A 20,931-nucleotide genomic window follows, 5' to 3' on the forward strand; every position below is an offset into this window, starting at 1 on the left:
GATCTGCCTGATCATTTTAACACTTGCTTGAATGGTGTCAGGACCTGCTACTTCTTTGCAGTGAGATGCTAGCTGGGAAAAGAATTGTCTTCTTTGGACCATATCCTGGGAAGGAAATTCTACAATTCCCCAGGAACTTTCTCTGATGTTTTATAGCCTCCCCCACTGGTAAACCTCCCTGACACAGAACCCCTGTATCTCTCTGAAGACTCTCCCTCCTTTCCTCTTCTGATGCTCATTAGAGCAAACTTGGATGCAGATTTCTAAAACCTTGACTGTTTGATAGGAATCTCTTCATTTTGTGATCTTTCTGCTAAACACCACATATCTTTGTAGTATGTGTTGTGCTGATTTTTGAGCCTTTACTGAGGAGGAAATGAGGCTTCTCGGACGGGGGCCTCCCGCTTGCAGAGGCCACCAGAGCAGGCAGGTCTCTCCCACCTTGCCCTCCAGTGCTGCTGGCTCCTGCCTGAGGTTCCCCCTGGTCTTGGGTTAATAAGTCTGCAGATAATATATTGCTTACCATTAGGATTTATTTCCATTTTTAATGCCAGTTTGCCTCCTCTGTTTCAGGTGACCGAGGCCCGAAAGGAGAGAAAGGAGAGAAAGGAGACAGAGCGGGGGACGCCAGTAAGCACATTTTGTTGGGGGTCACTGGATTCTGTGTGAGCATGAGTGTAGCTGTCACCCAGGAAGGCCCACAAGTTTTGGAGTCCAGAGCCTAGATTCATAGGCCAGGGCTTCAGTGTCAAAGGAGCCCCCTACCCGCTTCAGGGCTCCAGAAAGAGCTAGGTGCATTCCATATTTCCTGATGTGGTTTCAGCCTACTGATGTGTGGAAGGGTCCAGAGGCAGAATGCCTAGGCTCCTTCCTGGCTGCCTTACTAGCTAGCTATGTAATCTCTGTGCCTCAGTTTTCTCATCTATAGAATGGGAATAAAAGAGTTCTTACCTCACAGGTTCATTGTGAGCATTAAATGAGTTAATCCACATAAAGTGCTTAGTACAGTGCCTGGACATGTGGTTAGGACTCAGTAAGTTTTCATCATTGTTACTTTATGTAACACACCGACTCAGACATACTAGCTAAAATCATCAAAGACGCTTGCTAAAATTCAATTTCTGATCTCATTAAAAATGTACGAGTTCCCTGGGTATTTACATGGGGAATGGCAGGGAGGCAAAGCAGAATCCCTTTTGTTTTCCTAATTTGCACTAACTGAGCAGAGATGCGAGGGCTCTTAGTATCTGGCAGACCACCAAGTCTAGGAAAGGGCATCTTTCTGACAGGGGCCCATCCTAAAATGTTTACAAGACAAGCCAGCTTATCTAGTTAACACTCTTTTCTTGGGGTTACCCCCCTCCAAAGGGCTGCATGTAGAACCTTGGAGAGATTGCCAGAGAAGAGTGAATCTCCTAGCCAAGTCTCAGTGCATAGTGTCTCCTAGCCAAGTAGCAAAAATATACTGACATCTAATATTTGTTGGGCTCTGAATGCTGCTACCCAATGTGAGGCATAAACAGATTATCCTCTTCCAGGGCCTCTGTCCTCCGGTCTTGACTCTCCAGGGAGGCTGGGCTGGGAAAGAGCGCCTGCCTCCAAGGTCTGCTCTAGACACTGGGGGACAGACGCCCCCGCAGATGCACACTTAGTTTCCCTAAGGCCTATCTTTGCTTTCAGTAGGTTCCTTCATCCCAGTTGTGAATGACCAAAAGAAGTCCTCCTGCTTTAATTGTGCCCTTCCTCAAGCTGTCTTGAAACTTTAACTTGTCTCCTACTTCCTCAGCCTTTTCCTTTTCTGGGCAGTGTTTAAGGATCAAACAGGAAAAATGGTTGTGACTGCACTTTGTCACTAAAGTGATGGACGTACCTGAGGACATACCTGTATTGCCCACACTTACTCTGGACTCCACACACCCACCTCACCTTCGATGCTGTAATCCACACAGCAATGTATGTGCTGAGTCCTTTTTAAGGGCAGCCAAAGGCTAAACTAGGAGTGTCCCGGCTGGATGAGATCTGTTGGACCCTGCAGGAGCCAAAGAGAAAGTTTTGAATGCAAAGGAAGGGAGTCTGGATATGATCTAGGACATCTGTGACATATCTGAGTCACATTTGTGAATGGGGCTGCGCACCATACTTTGTCTTTGGGTGGCTGCCTTCTCCCGCGCTCTTTGTTGACTGTGCTCTGATGGAATGAGGCCGAGACCGCTAAGAAGGAGCATGGCATTTAGCTGTGAGAGATAAACAGCTGCTGATGGGGTGGCAGGAAGGGTGGAACTGTAAAAAGATGACCTTTAGAGGGAGATGAGAAACGCTGCCCGTGTACCAGAGGGGTGCTTGTCAGGAACTCTGTGGCAGCTATTCCTCAGCCAGCTTGAGGGGAGAGGGAGGTCTGCGCTAGGGAGGACTGGGGAGAGCTGGTGGTCTTCCGTCACCACTAATCCCAAGGGCGCTGTCGTCGTCACTGAGTAATACACCTCTGGGGGCCCAGCTGGCTGGGTTCTGCACTTGGACTGGGGCTCTGGGGCTAGGGACACAGTACAGAGGTGGGAACTGGGCCACCATGGAGTGAGGCTCCCCCAGGCATGGGTGGGGAGCATGGGGAAAGGGCGTTTAATCCACTTGGCCCTGGAGCCTACTGACTACACCGAGAGGCTGACGTCAGCTCTGGACAGCCCCTCCTCAGGGACTGCTGGCATTCTTTCCTGCCCTGAGGAGGCTACACCCTCACTGGAGCCAGAGGTCAGACAACAGCCCTTGCACAAAGCTCTAAGCCTCTCCTTCCTGTTCCCTGAACGAGACCCCAAAATGTCACGATCAGTGATGGACCCGGGAAGTGAGGTGGTTCAGTTCCATCAACGGGAGGCTTTCCACAGCAGGCGGAGGACTAGAGGAGGCCTACAAGAATTGTAGAACAGCAAACCTGAAGGCCATTCCTCCATCTCCCTGTTTTCAGAGGCCCCGAGGGCAGAGCTGGCTCTCCCAAGGCAAGGACAGAGGCAGAACCAAGAACCTAGATCTCTGACGCCTCTGATTCTGGGATGAGAGCATAGGGCCCGGGTCTGGAAGAGGAGGATTGGGCTCCTTAAAACCTGCAGTGATTCCCTCACCTGGACACACGGATTTGAGGCTCTTAGGCTGAAGGGGGTCATTGCAACAATTCAGAGCCCAGATCTGTGCCTTCCCACAGCCTCCACCCCCTGGGCTGCCTCTCACTACATAAAATCCATGCTGTGTTGAGACTCTTGGTTAGGTTTCCAAGGAACTCCAGTCCCAGAGGCATTAACTAGATCCCTGGGACTGAGGTTTTGAGGAGGAAGCCAAGGATCATCTTTCAGAAAAGTCCAGAAATTCTGACCCACACTGAGTGCCTGCTTCTCAGGGGTTGTTAGTCATTCCCTGGGCCAGGGCAGCCCTGCTGTAAGACCTACTAGGTGGGAAGAAGGAGTTCTCAGCATCAGAACTCTACCCTCCTTCTAAAAGAAGGGACCCTCCTCTGGTAACCCAGCTATGCTGAGGCCATGGAAACATTCCCAAACTCCTATCACGTTGAACAGCACAAACCTAAAGTCCAGCAGATAAGGATGTTAGTACCTGAAAGGAACTGATGAAAAACACAAGACTGGCATCCCTCCGGTCACAATTGAAAACTGGGAGTTTCCTTTGAAGAGGGCATTATAGAGAAGACTTCTCGGTACATGTTTTAAGTCAATGTTACAGTATATTTGTACAAGATCGTGCAATTGTTCATGTTTTAATGTGGAGTCATAGGATTTTAGAGGTGGGTGGGGTTTCAGATCGTCTCCTCTCCCACTCCCAAGCCCACCGCACTGTTCCCTGAAGAGGAGCAAGAACAGGGAGCCGAGACCGGCCACAGCCCCCAGGCTAGGTCATGGCCAAATTGGGTCTAGAGTCCAGATTTCCTGATTTCTGCTAGATGAGAGGTAAAGTGTTGTTGGGGGGGGGGGGGGGTTGTTTGTTTGTTTTTTCAGGAAAGGGTGTTATTAGTCATTCTGTTAGATGTTCGGCTTTTGGGAGTTTGGCCAGGAAAAAAATAGTTACATATACACATCTCAGGACAGAAAGACATTTGTTTTACCCTCATATATGGTCCATTTGCAAGAAAAATAAATAGTATTTTGTAGCTTGGGGGTAGGTTAAGGATCCAGTTCTGTTTTAGCCCCACAGCATGAATTTAAAGCAGAATATAAGTTTGGATTGTTTAAATTTTTTCCCTCAATTTGGTTTCACATAAAAAATATATACAGAACGACCCAGGGGTTAATTCTAAGCCAATGCATTTTGAGAGTTATCAATGGCATCTCAGAAAACTTGAAAAATGTCCAACATCTTGTATATTTTTTTAATAGTTAGGGAAGTAAGTTTGAGGGTGGGCAGGGGGCATCCCAGTGTGCAGTGTAAGCTCAAAATAAATTGTCAGGTTGGTGGCTTCTAGACAGATCTCCCCCCCCCCCCCCCAGCTGCTGAGATGTTTCTATTGCTGTTCTAGAATAAGGGAGGCAAGGAGAATCTGTTGGAATCCATGAATTCTTCCTGTCCTGCCGCTGGCTGCAAGCAGTGATGCCAGCAATGTGTTTAGGATGATGTAGCCCTGGAAGTTAGCATCCTTTTTCAGGCCAGGAGAGATGGAGCTACTGACCTTTTATATACGATTCTATTTCTTTCTTCACTCAGTGCACAGACATCCTCTTTTCCTCCAACAACCTGAATACCCCAACAACAACATGATACTACCGACAAACCTGGACCTGGTAGGATGGGGAGTCCAGCTTCTGTGAATATTACGTCACTTCCTTCTCACAGGAATGTTCAGGGAGCATGGTCAGGTACATGTGAGAGAGAGGAGGGCTGAGGAAAGAGGGTGAGGAAGCTGCCAGAAGTCACCGGAGCTCCTAAGGTATGGAGCCTGGGCACAGAGTGGGTCTGTCTGGCCTGGAGTCCTTCTGCTACCATCTCAAGTTACCTTTTATTCTCCTGGCCTTTGATGGCATGGGGTCCTCTCCTCAGCAATTCTTAGTTCCTTTTGAGGGACCCTTCCCCGTCTTCTGTTTGCTCCTCACTTCACCAAGCCTTGGCTGCCTTGCTTGCCCTGAGGCTCTGAGATAGGCCAGAGCAAACTTCCCCCAGGCGGAGCAGATGGGGTCTGCCTCTGCCCATGAAGCCCTTCCCCAGTGCTGGTTTCCCACTCCCTGAGGCTGCGGGAACTCAGCCCGGCAGCCTTGCTGGGCTGGCGTATACCGCGGTGACTGGCTCATACATGTTTCATTTGCCCATTGGTCCACTCCTCCTCTCTAGCTTGGGTACGCAGCAGATGCAGATACCAGAGGTTGTGTAGAGATGGAAGAGTGTTTTTCCAACGTTTCCTCCCCTAAGTTTATGTCTAGTCGCACTGAAAATACACAAGGACACCAAGTTCACTCAGAACAATTGCCCCGTGGCCACGTTGCTTTCAGGCGTGGCAGATACTGAGTGAAAGACACCAGAGAGGAGGAAACGAGGGCAAGGACATGGCAAATGAGGTGATGGTGGGAAGCAGATGAAAACTAGGCAGGGACAGCAAAGGGGACAGCTGAAGCCCATGGGTCAGAAAGCCAGGGGACACAGAGCTGACTTTGAAAGGAGCAGAGGAGAGACAGATGAGGCCAGGCCCTCAGGAAAGGAGGAACCAGACTCCCTCACTTCCCTCGTGAAGACAAGATGGATGTGTGGAAGGGAGGAAGACATTTAGAAAAGAGAGCGTGGGCTCGTTCACTTTTGTAGCAAACTTTTATTGAGCATTTGCTATGTCCCAGGCACAGGCTGAGGCCTGGGGAGGCAAAGATGGGTAAGACCTGGCTTCACCTTGAGCTCACAACCTAGCAGGTGAGAAAGACACAAAATCACAGTAGAGTGCGGCGAGTGCTGCGGCAGGTGTTTATACGAATGCTAACAGGCCTCCTCAGTTGAGAGGTGTCTTTGACCCAGGTCTTAAAGGGCAAGTTGGTGTCCAGCAGGTAGATTGTGGGAGGCGAAGTATTCCAGGTAGAGAACTATGCATGAATTAGCAGAGCCTTGTCTGATAAATTCAAATAGTTTGACATGGTGAGGGTTTGGGATGTAAGGAAAAAAAAAAGGCCAGAGAGGTATGTGGGGGTCAATGGTCAGGAGGTCAGGCTTGACTGGGCACTGGGAAGCCATGAGCAGGGAATGATGTAGCAGCAACTGACCAGGGAGAGAACCAGACTGGTGCCGGGACCAAGGGGTAACGGATCCTCAGCCATCCCTGATGGCCCTCAACGCTGCAACCAAGGCTGGGGACAGGGTGGGCAGTCACTTCCTCCCCATGGAAAGGTACATATTCTAAGTTCATGTTTCTCTGCTGCTCCTGTTACTTCTCTTGTCTGACTGCTTCCCTTTTAGAAAGTCCTGTTTTTCAGAAACATAGTTCCCGAGAAGATGATACGTGAGCTCTGGGGAGCAGCACAGGCCACAGAGCCGGAGCAGCACTCCTGTGATCGAGTCCCCTCCCGACCCGGCCCTGAGGCCAGTCCCTCAGCCTCCCTCAGCCATCATTTCCTCTCCCTCCCTCCTGTGCAGAGAGTAGGATCTGGCCCTCTGGAACATCTGGTTTGCCAAGAGCCTATCTTAAGCCTTCCAAAAACAAATCCAGTGACTTCTCTTGAAAGCTTCCTAGTGACCCCTTCCAGGAGAGCTTTTACATAGTTATGTGGCTTCAAATAGACTCAGGAGGGGCTGGACAAACAAAAGGCCTGGCTCCTTTAAGAAGCCAGGTGGTCAAATGCCGGTGTGTGATGGGGGTGCCTGAGAAATAGTGTTGAACTCAGTATAAGAAGCAGTATTCCTATTTCTAGGGAAGAAAGAAGAGCTATAGCGTGGGCCCCAGTGAGGAAAAACAACGTGGGCAGGAGAAACGATGCCCTTTGGGGAATCAGTGCTCTAGCTGTGCTCCGAGGTCATTAGCAGGACCACTAATGCTTGTTTTCTAAATATATGCTAAGTGAAAGCAGGAACCAACTGAAAGCCAAAACTGGGGGCTAACTGGGAGAAAATAAACATGCCAGTGTTTGGAGTTTATGTTAAGAATTAGCAGCCAAGTGTGTAAGTGGAACTTGAGAAGGTTTGCTCTTTCACTGTATTCTTCTGGGGTATTTCATGATTTCATGCTTGTGCATGGAGGTAATCAGTTTGACCGTCCCTACACACCTCTCCTTCCTGTGGTGAGTGAGCAAGGGAGCCTGTTCCATACTACGTCTCCATTTCCCTCCTAACTCATGTGTAGCTGACACTGCTGGGCCCACCCTCCATGAAGGGCCTGCAGACATTCCCTCGCTAGGACTGCAGTTCCCAATTCCCTGGCAAACATGCGGTGGTCTCTGGGATTTGCCCTGCAGGAAAACTCCTTTAGTAACATGAACTTTCAGATTGAAGGTGATCGAGGAATTTTCTCCAAAAACCATGTCTTGGCACCACTGGAGAATTGATGTTCTGGTCTTTGATGTGGGTTTTGTATGAAGAAAGTTTTAAGTTGAGACATACTTTAAAACCAGGAATGGTTAAACTGTTGATGTAGAAAGCAGCTCAAACAAACTCAGTAATTGTTCTTAATCCCCATAACCCTGCAACCCTCTCCTCTTAGGATGGGAGAAAGGCCTGCTGCTGGTCCTGCAGATGAAATCCAGGAGGTCCCTGCCATGTCCTTTTTTTTTTTTTTTTTTTTTTGTATTTTTCCGAAGCTGGAAACGGGGAGGCAGTCAGACAGACTCCCACATGCGCCCAACCGGGATCCACCCGGCATGCCCACCAGGGGACGATGCTCTGCCCCTCTGGGGCGTTGCTCAGCCGCAATCAGAGCCATTCTAGCACCTGAGGCAGAGGCCACAGAGCCATCCTCAGCGCCCGGGAAACTTTGCTCCAGTGGAGCCTTGGCTGTGGGAGGGGAAGAGAGAGACAGAGAGGAAGGAGAAGGGGAGGGGTGGAGAAGCAGATGGATGCTTCTCCTGTGTGCCATGGCTGGGAATCGAACCTGGGACTCCTGCACGCCAGGCCGACGCTCTACCACTGAGCCAACTGGCCAGGGCCATGTCCTTTTGATATAACTGAGTCAGATTAGCTGCCGCTGCATTGAGTTCACAGCCCCTCTTTTTTTATTATTATTTTTATTATTAATTTTAATGGGGTGACATTAATAAATCAGGGTATATATGTTCAGAGAAAACATCTCCAGGTTATTTTGACATTTAATTATGTTGCATACCCATCACCCAAAGTCAAATGGTCTTCCATCACCTTCTATCTGGTTTTCTTTGTACCCCTCCCCTCCCCCCTTTCCCTCCCTCCCCCCTCTGCCCCCCCAGTAACCACCACACTCTTGTCCATGTCTCTTAATCTCATTTTTATGTCCCACCTATGTATGGAATCATGCAGTTCTTAGTTTTTTCTGATTTACTTATTTCACTCCGTATAATGTTATCAAGATCCATCCATGTTTTTGTAAATGATCCGCTATCATCATTTCTTATGGCTGAGTAGTATTCCATAGTATATATGTACCACCTCTTCTTTATACAGCCCCTCTTTAACCATGGGAAACACCCTTGGGGTGTACTTGGGACTGGTTGTCTAGATGGCACTAGATTTCAGCCTCTCTTCTGAAGAACCTGTGGTGGAATTCTGGTGGAAGAAAGGAAATGAAAGAGGGAGGCAAAGCCTGGGGACATCCTGGAGGCCTTGTGGGTGCTGTGATGGGGGCAGGGATTGTGGCTAGTTACCTGGCTGACTCAGAAGCCGGGTGAATCCCTCCCTCACCGCGGTGCCTCAGCCCACCAACGTGATCCTTATATTGAGGTCAACACTATCTCTTGAGAACCCACCACTTCAGTCACTGAGCTCATGTATATTTTAGGGTAACTTTCTGAGGCATGTGTGGTTATCCCAGATGAGAAAACTTTTTTGAGAGGCTAAATTACTTGCCCAAGGTCATAGAGCTAGAAAAGTGTGGGCAGCATGGAGCTAAAGGCAGGTCCTGTTTTCAAGGGTTTAAACTATAGGGATGGGAAAGCATTCCAGCCAGGGGGCTCAGACTTGAAGGACAGCAGAACAGAGAGGGATCAGGGCAGGGAAGGGACAGCGTGTGAGTGAAGGCAGAGGGTATGAAAGAGCCTTCTTAGGAAAGGCCACTAATTCTAGAAATGGGACTCGGACGGAGGTCAAGGCAGTGGGTCCGCAAAGGCTTTAGAGAGCAGCCATCTGAGCACCACACCTCCTCATAGCTCTCTGTACAATAAGAGCTCAGCATCATTGACTTTCTCCTGGCTTGGCACCATTTCTTTCTAGTCCTGAAGGCCCATTGATGTTGACTCTCATGGCCCTTTGAGAGGCCCCAGGAGCAAAAGCAAGACAAAGAACTCACCTTCACCCAGTAACTTCCTACAAATCCAGCTCTGAGCAGAACTGCTGGGCCTTAGAGACATCCTCCCACTGTGATGAGGAGAGCTCCTGGTTCAGGGATGGGCAGAAAAAGTGCTTCATTTACTATTTGATCAGATACATTTTCCTTGAACACCTACAAGGAGCCTGGCAGCCTTGGGCAGGGCACTAGAGAAACAAAATCAGCCAAGGCAAACTCTTAGTTTGCAAAGAATGTGCAATAGAACTGGTAAGACCAATGTGTGAGACAACAGTTAAACCAATCCAATGTTAAATTAGCAGGTATTTTTGCTATTCCTTTTACCCAGCATGCCTGGGCACCCAGTGTGACCCCAACTCCCCCATCAAAAATGCAGTACATTGGCCCCACCAAGCTGTGGGTCTGGAGACTCAAGTGTGACCATTTTATCATGTGACCTTCCTTCTCTGAGTCTCTTCTTCCTCATCTGTTAAATGGGTATGATAGCACCCATCTTAGAGGAGGACTGCAAAGATCTAATGAGACCATCTAACAAAAGCACTTTGAAGAGGCACAAAGCACCCTGTTAAGAGTATATTACATTTCCTAATTACCATTAGGAAATAGCGTTTTATAAAGCACACCCACAGGCCAGACCACATTTTAAAAGCAATGCCGTCTAGCAGAGTCTGACCAGAAATTTCTTAGTTTGCTTATGGGATGGCTCCTGTCCCTCCCATACTAACCACATTTCCCATGGATGTCAGAGAAAAAACAAATGTCATGTCCACAGAAGGACGCAGCCCAACTTTCTCCCCCTCAAGGAAGTGGGGATCCGAGGCCCTGGGCTGCGGGGTGGCTGGGGCATGGGGAGTTCTTTCTTCACGAGAGAATAAAAGTTCAACGTCCTTAATGGGCAGCTGGTCCAGATTATGCCCTGAGCTCTACTCTGCAGCTGCAGAGAATCAGAGCCTCTCTTCCCAGCCCCATGTGTTTATTTCTATTCTCCACAACCTCCTTTCTCTCAACTTGTTTTGCTTTGGCAGGGGCCTGGAAGTCAGGATAAACAAACCCAAGGGAGCTGTGATGCTCAGGCTCAGGCTGGGTTTCCCTCCTCTCCTTTCCTTTAGAAGCGAAGTTCTCTGGGCTTTGGAGTCCTCCTGATGCACAGCCATGTAGGCTCTCGTGTATGCAGGATCTGTTCTGTTCCTGGAGCCCCTCATAAGGGCTGTGAATCCCATCCACCCATTCATTCCTTCATTCACTGACTCACACACCTATTCAGTACAGGGGTGCTGTGGGTGTGGCTTTTGCAGAGCTTACACTGGTGAGTGCACAGGGGCTTGGAAGAGGGAATAGCAGTGTAATATTTCTCATATGTGGAGAGCATATCCTGGGGCCACAGGTCAGGGAAACCGTCCCACAGGAGGTGACATCTATGTGCCTTACTCTCTAGGCCTGACAGCTGTGTAGCTGGGACTTGATCCCAGATCCATCCCTTCAAACAGTGCTCTCAACCCTGGCGGTGCATTCACATCACCTGTAACGACTGGAAACCGCCCCTCGCCCTCCATAGATTTTAAAGCACCCCAGGGGATTCTTCCATGCAGCCCTGGACTGAGAACTCAGCTTTCAATCCCAGGCTCTTACTCCCAAAGACACTAATTACTGCTGACCCCATAGGGCTGGTTGAAGATAGAGGAAAGTTATTTTATGTATAGAGAAGGCTGGTACTAAATATTTGTCTTAAGTATTCAGCCTGACAGTCATCTCTGTGGTTTGAAAATGGAAAGACTTTGCTCTCCTCCCTGGCTCCACCTTGTAGGAGCTGTGTGACCCTTGGCAAATTGCTTGACTTTTCTGGGCTCATTTTCTTTTCTGTTCTGCGAGAACCATGACAACTAACTCATGGAGCTGTTGTGAGGAATGAATGAGAAAATGCATGTACGAAGCACTTTGCACAGCGCCTGACATGTTCCTTTCACTGTCCGTCCTTGACTTGAAATCTGCCGTGGTGGCACCCAGAAATTGGCTTAGCTGTAGTTGGGTTTGAAGGTGGCTCTGAGCCAGGTGTGGGCAAGCCCTGCTGGTAGTAGGTAGTTCTAAGGCGACTCTAGCCCTGGAAACCAGTTCAGAGGTGGTTGCCAATGGCCATTGAGCTGTCCTCCTAGAGACCTTCTGAAGGGCTGAGTAATGAAGCCACTCCCTTGGTGATGCTCTCACCAAACGTTGAAGAAGGAGGAAGGTATTTTACATCTAACTCCCCAGTTATAAGCACAAAAGCCAGAGCATGCGGAGTAAAGCAAAGGTAGGGAATAATGAGATGAAGGAACACTAGAGGCATTTGGAGATGCCAGCACCCTGTGAATAAAACCAGATGCTGGTTTAAAACTCCTGGAATGGATTCCCTAGAGATACTGTCGAGTTCCCTTCCATTCCCAGAGGCAGGCTGAGCAGCTGCCAGGCGTGGTGCGGAGTGGAGAGGATTCCCATGTTTGAAGTGGGAGAGGGTTGCACAAGCCCCTTTCAGCTCAGGGCTCAGTTGTCAAAGCCATGGGAGTGTAGGATTGACCCGGCTTGCTTTGCCTAGGACATATGTATTCACAAGGCAAAGAGAATAAAGAAACACTCATTTTGAGAAGAGAATCCCACATGTGAGATTTGTAATGTCTGTGCTAGGAGCCCCGCAGTGGCCTCAGCCCTAGCGTCACATTCCTGGACCATTCCTGAGCTGCCTTGCTTAAAGAATCACATCCAGCTCACATTAGAGAGCAGAAAGTTGCTGACAGTAGGAGCCAGTCTTCCTTTCCAGCCCCTGTCCCACTCCCGTAATTTGCTAAGGAGCCAGGAACTGAGCCCTGGGGAGGACAGAGGAAGTTAGGAGGTTCATCCAATTGGAGGGATGAGCCCCAACTTGCTCCCCCTCCCCACACATCAGGGCTGCTCTGCAAAGAAGGTTTCAAGGATCCATTCCTGCTCAGGCCACAGTATCCAAGCTATCTTCAGCAATACATGATGACCCCTCAGAACCAACCCACATGTTGCTGGGCGAGGTACTGACTGGCCAGGGGTGGCACTTCACAGGGAGAGGTGCCCATCATGTGCCACATGCTGTTGCTCCCAGCTGCCACAATTATGCCCATTTTAGGAAAAGGGTAGGTGTAGAAAGGTCACATCAGGCCAGTCAAGCCAGAATTCAAATCATGTGTCCAAGTCTGATCACGCCTCTTTCCACTCTCCCCTATTGGCTCCCCACAGGGATCACCACCACAATGTTTTCCTCCATCCACATTTCCAAATCCACCTAGGGTCCAAGAGGCAAGTAGCTAAGTTCTTAGATTCACACCTTGGACTCACAGGTGTTCTCATTTGGTATTTTTGCTGGCAAGGACCAGAGACTCATTGGGTCACTTCAAGTAATGGGAGCTGATAGTAAGAACACCTTCTTTAGACTATCAGGATTCATAATACAAGCAGGCCTTGCAGAGCCTGGAATCAGCAAAGTTGGCCAAAGTGCTGAGATGGCTCCATGGCCGCACCTCAGGTGCTAAAATAGCTTGGTTGACAAGCAACAGAGCATCGCTTGGTAGGGGGCTTGCCGGGTGGATCCCTGTCGGAGGTGCATAGGAATCTGTCTCTGCCTCCCTGCCTCTCACTTAATACAAAAAAAAAAAAAAAGACTTAAGAAGAACACTGGCAGAACGCCAGGCCAGCCCCCTGCCAGGTCCCTCCCACTGGCTCCCTGCTCCCCTTACCATGCCTACTGCCCACCTCAGATCCACTCCGGTGGCACGTAGCAAGGGCATCTTGGAATTGTCTTGCAGTATTTTTATGTCCAGAGAAGAAGCAGTGTAAATATTCCTCTGAGTCCCCATGGCCCAGTTATACATGTTTAAAGATCAACCGGGCCAGATCTGGGGTCCTGTTGCAGAAGAGTAGACGAAGTCCTCGTGGTTAGTCTCAGGAGCGGCTTGGCTAATGGGCAGGGTGGATAGAACAACAGGTCAGGGAATGACGAGATGGGTTCTATGACCTGGTGCAGCAGCTCGGCAGAAAGTCCCATGTGGTGGTTAGAACCACTGCTGGTCCAGGAAACTTGGTAGTGAAATGATCAGGGAGAAAGCAAGGAGGCAGCCCAGCTAGAACCAATTCCCTGGGTTCCTTACACCGAGTTCCTCCTGTATGTTCCACAGTGAGACGAAGAAATGATGCTTCTGTCTGGGCTTTGATTTGAAGGGATTCTTCTCTGTCTGCTTCTCTGTATGAAAGTGGAGAGCCTCTGACTCCAAATCTGGGAAAACAGGAAAAGAACAGAGGCCCTTCCCTGTGAACATCTTGGTGTCCCTACTATGGGGGGTACAAGGAAAAGCTCTGCCCCAGTCTCCCCATAAAGATGGTGCCTCTGCTCACTCTCCAGTCCCTTCCTGGTTCTGTTCCAATTGATGCACTTATCAATACCTGGCCATAGTTACATCTGTACTTGTTTTTTAGCTTTGTTGTTCATCTTTCCCACTAAAAGAACAGTCCATGAAAGCAGAGACTTTGTTCCTGGATATACCCACAACTCCTAGAACAGGATCAGGACCCTAAGGGATGGCTAGTCACTTATTTCACTAAACGAAGAAGTGCAGAGAGCAGGCTGGCCAAAGCAGAGAGGGTAAGGGGCATCTCTGCCCATCCCCAACCCCCACTAGCCTTTTCCTATTATTTTGACCCAATACCTCGAACCCTGTCGGCCGTGGCTACTCGGACCCACAGTATCTCCTGCCACTTTCCCTCTGCTGTGACCCCACACCGAGGCTTCGGTGGGAGGACTCCTGGCCTGAGGTAGCCCGCTACCACTGTGAAGGGGTGCTGACAGAGGTGAGGTGGAGCTGTGAGAACTCAAGGCTAATATGCAGCCTGGGCCAACCCACCCAGGGCCAAACCCCAGCCAGGGCCTCATTGGCTGCTGCTGGCTCCAGGTGAGCACGTCATCACCACTGCAGGGTGGTGGGGTTCTCTGTCTCAGACCAGCCTCTGCATTCCAACTTCCTTCCAGGTTTTCCTCCTCCAGATTTCCTGTTCTCCCTCTCATCCTCAGCCTTATTTGATAGCCTAGTGGGAGCTTGTGTTTTCAGGAAATTCGCACAGGGAGAACGTGAGAGATGCAGAATGTGTAGAAAATGTCACTAAACATTTTGAGGAGACTCGGAACATCATCGCCTTGTAATTTATCAGCATCTGGGAAATGGTTTCCTAGTGACTTCTATGGTTCCCCGTGCAGAATATTCTGTTACAGCCTGGGCAGCATGTAACAGATACAGGCTCCAATCCTTTCTCATGTAGCACAGATGTGGGGTTTATCAATTCTGCCATCTCCTCCAGGGGCCTACGAAGGTCTTTGCCAAAGTCACAGTCATTAGAAACAGGCATCCCCAGTCCACCTGACCAAAAAAAAAAAAAGAAAGACAGAAAATGTAGTCCAAGGCTGCAGTACTTATTGGGAGCAGAAGTCCATCAGGTTTGCTGTTTTCTCCAGCAGTTCACATAGGGGTTTTCCTGCATCATGTCACCCACTTGTCACCGTGTCACAGGACAGAGGCCCACCTCCACCCTACATGTCCAAAGTGATTTCTGGCTGCAAAATAAGACAATTTTGACATCTTCCCTGGCCTTGAAATCACTGAACACCAGAGCCGAAAGGAACGTTACAGAACATCTAAACTGTCACTCCTCGTGCCCGTCAAATACACGTATCACAAAATCATTTGGGATACTGGTAAAAAATACAGATCCCTGATTGCTGCCACCAAGATTCTGACCTGGCAGAGTTGCCTGGGCCCAGGAATCTGCAGTTTCACAGGCAGAACACAGTGGATTTTTAGGGCAGTGAGACTAATCTCTCTGATACTATTCAGGTGGATACATTTGTCCAAACCCCTAGAACGTCCACCACCCAAGTGTGCGTCCTAATGTAAGCTATAGACTCCAGGTGATTATGATATGTCGGTGTGGGTTTATGGATTGCAACCAATGTACTACTTTAGTGGGGGATATTGATCACAGGGGAGGCTGTGCATGTGTGGGGGCAGGGGACATATGGGAAACCTCTGTACCCTCCTGTCAATTTTGCTGTGGAACTAAAACTGCTCTGAAAAAGTAAAGTCTGTTCTCTTAGATGTAGAGAGCAGACTGGCAGTCGCCACAGAGGAGGGTGGTTGGGGGATGGATGGAGAAGGTGAAGGGATCAAGTTGAAACTGGTAGTTACAAAGTAGTCATGGGGATGTACGGCTAATAAAGCTGTAACAACTCTGTATGGTGCCAGGTGTGTACTGGAAATATCAGGGGGGAGCACTTTGTGAAGTATATGATTGACAATAATACAAACTAATACAAAATATTGAATGTAAACTATAATTTAAAAAAGAAAGAAAGAAAATAAAGTCTATTAAAAAAATAAGAGTGGGGAGAAGAAGATTGACAGAGGGCGGCAGTGACACACTATGATTTCTGCCATAGCCCCAGGCCCCTCTTCCCTATGGCGGGGTAGGGGGGTGGGGGGCACTGGTGCATCCAGAGCAGAGACGTGACTGGGCTGCTCCCGACAGGTGGCCTGGAGGCGCTGATGGTCCGGCTGGTGAACGGCTCGGGCCCACATGAGGGCCGAGTGGAGGTGTACCATGACCGACGCTGGGGCACCGTGTGCGATGACGGCTGGGACAAGAAGGACGGGGACGTGTTGTGCCGCATGCTGGGCTTCCGTGGTGCTCAGGAGGTGGCCCGGACAGCTCGATTCGGGCAAGGTAAGGTGTTGGGGAGGAAAAGGACATGGGGAAAAGGCCCAGGAATCCCAGGACTGGTCTCTTCCCCAAACCTCAAGTCCCCTCTGCAGCACTCCTGCCATGTGTCACCGGGCCCCTACCCAGACACTGCCTACCTTGGGAAGCTCACTGTCCCCCAGGCAAGCCAGCCTGTCTCTGGACAGTGTTGATTATCAGAACATTCTTTGCCCAACACACTGTGCTGAATGGCTAAAGGGACTTGTGATATGACAGGAGAGGGGGGCCATGCCTCCTGTCCAGACAGGAAAAGGGAGCCAGGCCACATCCAGCCTGCTCACTCCCCACAGCTGCCTTTCACCCGTCCCCACTCCAGCTGCTGCAGTTCTTCCTCAGGGTCTTGTCCCTGAGACCTCAGTCACTGTCGTGGACTGAATATCTGTGTCTTCCCAGATTCCTATGTTGAAATCCTAATCCCCGATGTGGTATTAGGAGATGGGGCCTTTGGGAGGTGATTTAGGTCATGAGAGGAGCCTTCATGATGGGATTAGCGCCCTTATCAAAGGGACCCTGGAGAACTCCTTGTCCTCCTTCTGTGAGGACATGCAGAGAAGTCTGAACCGAAAAGACGGCTGTCACCGGAAGCTGGTCATGCCGGTGCCCTGGTCTCAGACTTCCAGCATCTAGCACTGTGAGAAATCATTGTCTGTGGTTTATAAGCCCCTGGTCTGTGGCACCTGGTTAGAGCAGTCCAAGCAGACGAAGACAATTACGCTGACCAAAAGTGACTGTAGGTGGAAGCTGTTGTGACAGCTGGTGGAGAGCGACCACTTGACCCCACACATCCTGGTCTCTCTAGTTTAAAGGCCAGAATGCTCAAGGAGTTCAAAGTGTCCCGCTCCACGCGGGCAGCCTAGCGGGACCGAGCATTGCCTCCCACTTAAAATTTTGGGCTGGATTTCAGCCTGCTTTCTTCAAGAAAAACTGCCACTTTTGTTTGCATAAGGAACAGAAACAGTAGGACTAGTCCTCGTTTTCAACATTTGAGTCTAATCAAGACCTCTTCCTATAAGTGGAAGCAAAACCCTTTTGGGGAAAAAAAAAAAATCGTAAACTCTTTTAGAGAAGCCAAAAGAGGCCATTTAAATGTCATGGGCAGCATTAACCTAAAACTGGGCCTTTGTGGCCTTTTTCATTCCCTCTTAATTTTTATATCATATGCCATATGCAGAAGTTCTAAAACTACAACTTGACTCTTTAAAGCAGTCGATGGGAAGCTGGACTTGCTTCCATATACACATCTAATTTGTACTGTTCTTTTTCCCCACCATGGTCCGATAACTTATGTTGGTTCATTTCAAGACCTTGACAAGTAGGCAGGGCAGGCATTATAAATGGGACACAGGGAAATGAGGGTCTGGGGAGAGGAAGAGACTCCCTCCTCCGAGCTGAGCCTTGTCAGGCAGTGGCAGCGTCACGTCCAGACATCCCTCTGACAACAGCCTCCTACTGCACCAGTGCCCTGACTCTCAATCCCAGTCTGCCCACTCCTCCTCACAGAGCCTTCTACCTCTCTGGAGTCCCTGGAATCTGTCCCCTCCTCTTTGTTCTCACTACTCTTGCCTTAGGAGCTCAGGCAAGGTAGAGTAGTGGTTAGGAGCTCAGGGTCAGGAGTTATACCCAAGTTATAATCCCGTCTGCCACTTACTAGCTGGTGACGTGGAGCAGATTTCATAACCTCTCCAAGCTTCTGTCCTTCCATTTTTGAAAGATGATTACAAGGATCAGATTTGGTCTCCTTGGCTCGGTCCCCAAGGCCCTTCCCCATCTGCCTCCCACCTTCATCTCACCCTTCACCTACTTGTGTTCTCTGAGTTTGTATAGCGGTTTCATGTCTCTTCAGCCTGGAATGCCTTTCCCTTCTCTTCTAGCTGATTTCTATTCAGCCTCTGAAGTCAGCTTGGTGATCAACTCCTCAAGGGAGCTTTGCTGGCTCCTTCCATCCCCTCTCCACCTCCGCCCCATTCTATGCTACGCTCCCAGGGCGTTTTATTGTGCATATTTCTATCATAACACCTCTCACACTCTCCGATCTCTGATATATGTGTGAGTATCTTGTGGGCTTTACTGTCATAGCTCCAGATCCCAGCACTGTGCCTGGGACATAGTCAGTATTGGATGAATGTGAGAGGAAAGGAAGAAAGGGATGTTAGGAAAGAAAGAGGGAGGAAGGAACCTCTGTGCCTGCCTAACCTGAGTCCTCCCCAGGGTAATACAAGAAACTGCCAATCCCTGACAGTTCTCTCAGTGGTCTGGCACCATAAAAATTTTCCTAGACAGGACTCAATAATCAAATAATCAGTTTCCCTGGGAAGACCCAAATGAAACAGACTTAAAGATGTTTAATTTTAAATTGATCCAAGAGCTGTTGGAAAGGGAGTGAATGTGGACAGAGAAGATGGAGGGTGGTGGGAACGAGGTCCAGCAGGAGATGGACGGGAGTAGAAGCCAGCACAGCTGGGCATCGCACTTGGACCTGCAGAGGAAATCTCTCTGTGAGACAGGCAGGAAGACAGAAAGGAGGTGAAGACGGGTGCAAACGCAGAAGGCTTGCAGGCAGGAGTGGGTGGATTAGATCATATCGTTATTACCATTTTTTTGCCCTTTTTTCCTAAGATAAAATTCAAACACTGGGAGATGGTTTATTGCAAGACTCAGCAAACATTAAAGGGACAGGGAGTAACTACAGGTAGTCCCCGGGTTATGAACAAGATAGGTTCTGTGTGTTTGTTCTTAAGTTAAATTTGTGTGTGAGTTAGAACAGGTATATTTACCTATTAAATGCAATTTAGATGTTTGTCTTAACATAGTATTTATTTTTACCTTTCTATGCATATAAATACTTAACCATTTTCAAACCTACAGAAACTATCTCGTTTGTAACCCAGAAACTGCCTGCTTGTATATTAAGATTTGCAAATCATTTGGCCTCTGTTATAACTACTGAACTATGCAGTTGTAGCACAAAAGCAGCCAGAGACAAAATGTAATCAAATGGTGAGGCTGTGTTCCAATAAAACTTTATTTATAAAAGCAGGCAGTGGGCCACATTGGCCCAGAGTTTGCCACCCTTTGGCTGTGTGCTGTGTACTGCAGGGGTCCCCAAACTTTTTACACAGGGGGCCATTTCACTGACTCTCAGACCGTTGGAGGGCTGGACTATAAAAAAAACTATGAACAAATCCCTATGCACACTGCACATATCTTATTTTAAAGTAAAAAAACAAAACGGGAACAAATACAATATTTAAAATAAAGAACAAGTAAATTTAGATCAACAAACTGACCAGTATTTCAATGGGAACTATGGGCCTGCTTTTGGCTAATGTGATGGTGAATGTGCTCCTCTCACTGACCACCAATGAAAGAGGTGCCCCTTCCGGAAGTGCGGCGGGGGCCGGATAAATGGCCTCAGGGGGCCGCATGCGGCCCACAGGCCGTAGTTTGGGGACCCCTGGTGTACTGTGTACTGTGGTTCCGTATAGAACAAGGCCTAGATTGGCTAGATGTCAGAGGCCTGGGTTGTGATCTCTTACCCTTGTTGGGACAAGTTACTTAATCATTCTGGGGCCTCAGTTTTCCTGTCTCTTATACAGGGATCCCCAAATTACGGCCCGGGGCCGCATCTGGCCCCCTGAGGCCATTTATCTGGCCTCCACTGCGCTTCCGGAAGGGGCACCTCTTTCATTGGTGGTTAGTGAGAGGAGCACATTCACCATCACATTAGCCAAAAGCAGGCCCATAGTTCCCATTGAAATACTGGTCAGTTTGTTGATCTAAATTTACTTGTTCTTTATTTTAAATATTGTATTTGTTCCCGTTTTGTTTTTTTACTTTAAAATAAGATATGTGCAGTGTGCATAGGGATTTGTTCATAGTTTTTTTTATAGTCCAGCCCTCCAACGGTCTGAGGGACAGTGAACTGGCCCCCTGTGTAAAAAGTTTGGGGACCCCTGCTTTAAGCAATGTCACTCTAAACATTGCTTCCGTGGGAGCCCTGAAGCTTTGGGGCCCTCTCACCATGTAGGACCTGATACAGCCATCCCAGAGATCCCTCCAGAATCATGGGTGATGGTCCTGCCAGTTTGTTAGTGGGGACTGCAGGCAAGTTCTGTTTCAGCCCACCCCCCTCTTCACTGACCCCTCTGATCTCAGATAAGCCCACTCCATTTCCTCTTGGAGCCTTATCCAGCTGCCCTAGGCCTCTGACATTTATTGAGGGACATCTGCGCCAGGTTTATGTCTCTCAAGGCTCAGGTGCCATTCTGGAAAAGCCATTGAAAAGCTTCCCTACATGGAAATCTTCAGTCCAGCAGGTTGGTCCCCTTAAGAGCTGGGTGAACAGAGCTGACTGCAGGCAAAACCCAAATAGATTGCCTTAGGGACCTTGTATTTTGGGAACTGACCTAATTGCTATGGTTAGGGCTGCTTCTGCCTGCCATTGACCATATGTCAGGTTATAATGTTAAATGTTGGGATCCTCTGCCATCCCAGCACCATTGTTTGGGGCTCATAGAATAGGAACCGTCTAGGTTCAACTTCAAAAGATTGGACTTAATATTGGCACTGAAATACTTGTTAATGGGACACTGAATCCGTCCAATCCAGAATCCGTCTGACACTGTTCCTCTGATTTGGCCCTGCCTGAGTAGTCCTCAACAAAGACTACAACATGTTGTAAGTCAAAAGTTATGCAGTGT

At 48.9% G+C, this 20,931-nt stretch overlaps 1 protein-coding gene across 1 annotated transcript in view; it reads left to right on the forward strand.

The window, feature by feature from the left end:
* SCARA5 (scavenger receptor class A member 5) overlaps window positions 1-20,931 on the forward strand; it is a 107,826-nt gene that overhangs the window by 84,319 nt on the left and 2,576 nt on the right. Inside the window, exons 7-8 of the mRNA XM_066388555.1 lie at window positions 574-630; window positions 16,001-16,195. Coding sequence (XP_066244652.1) covers window positions 574-630; window positions 16,001-16,195 — 252 coding nt within the window. The remainder of the gene's footprint in view (window positions 1-573; window positions 631-16,000; window positions 16,196-20,931) is intronic.

This window comes from Saccopteryx leptura, chromosome 1 (assembly GCF_036850995.1).
Source record: "Saccopteryx leptura isolate mSacLep1 chromosome 1, mSacLep1_pri_phased_curated, whole genome shotgun sequence".
Taxonomy (NCBI): domain Eukaryota; kingdom Metazoa; phylum Chordata; class Mammalia; order Chiroptera; family Emballonuridae; genus Saccopteryx; species Saccopteryx leptura.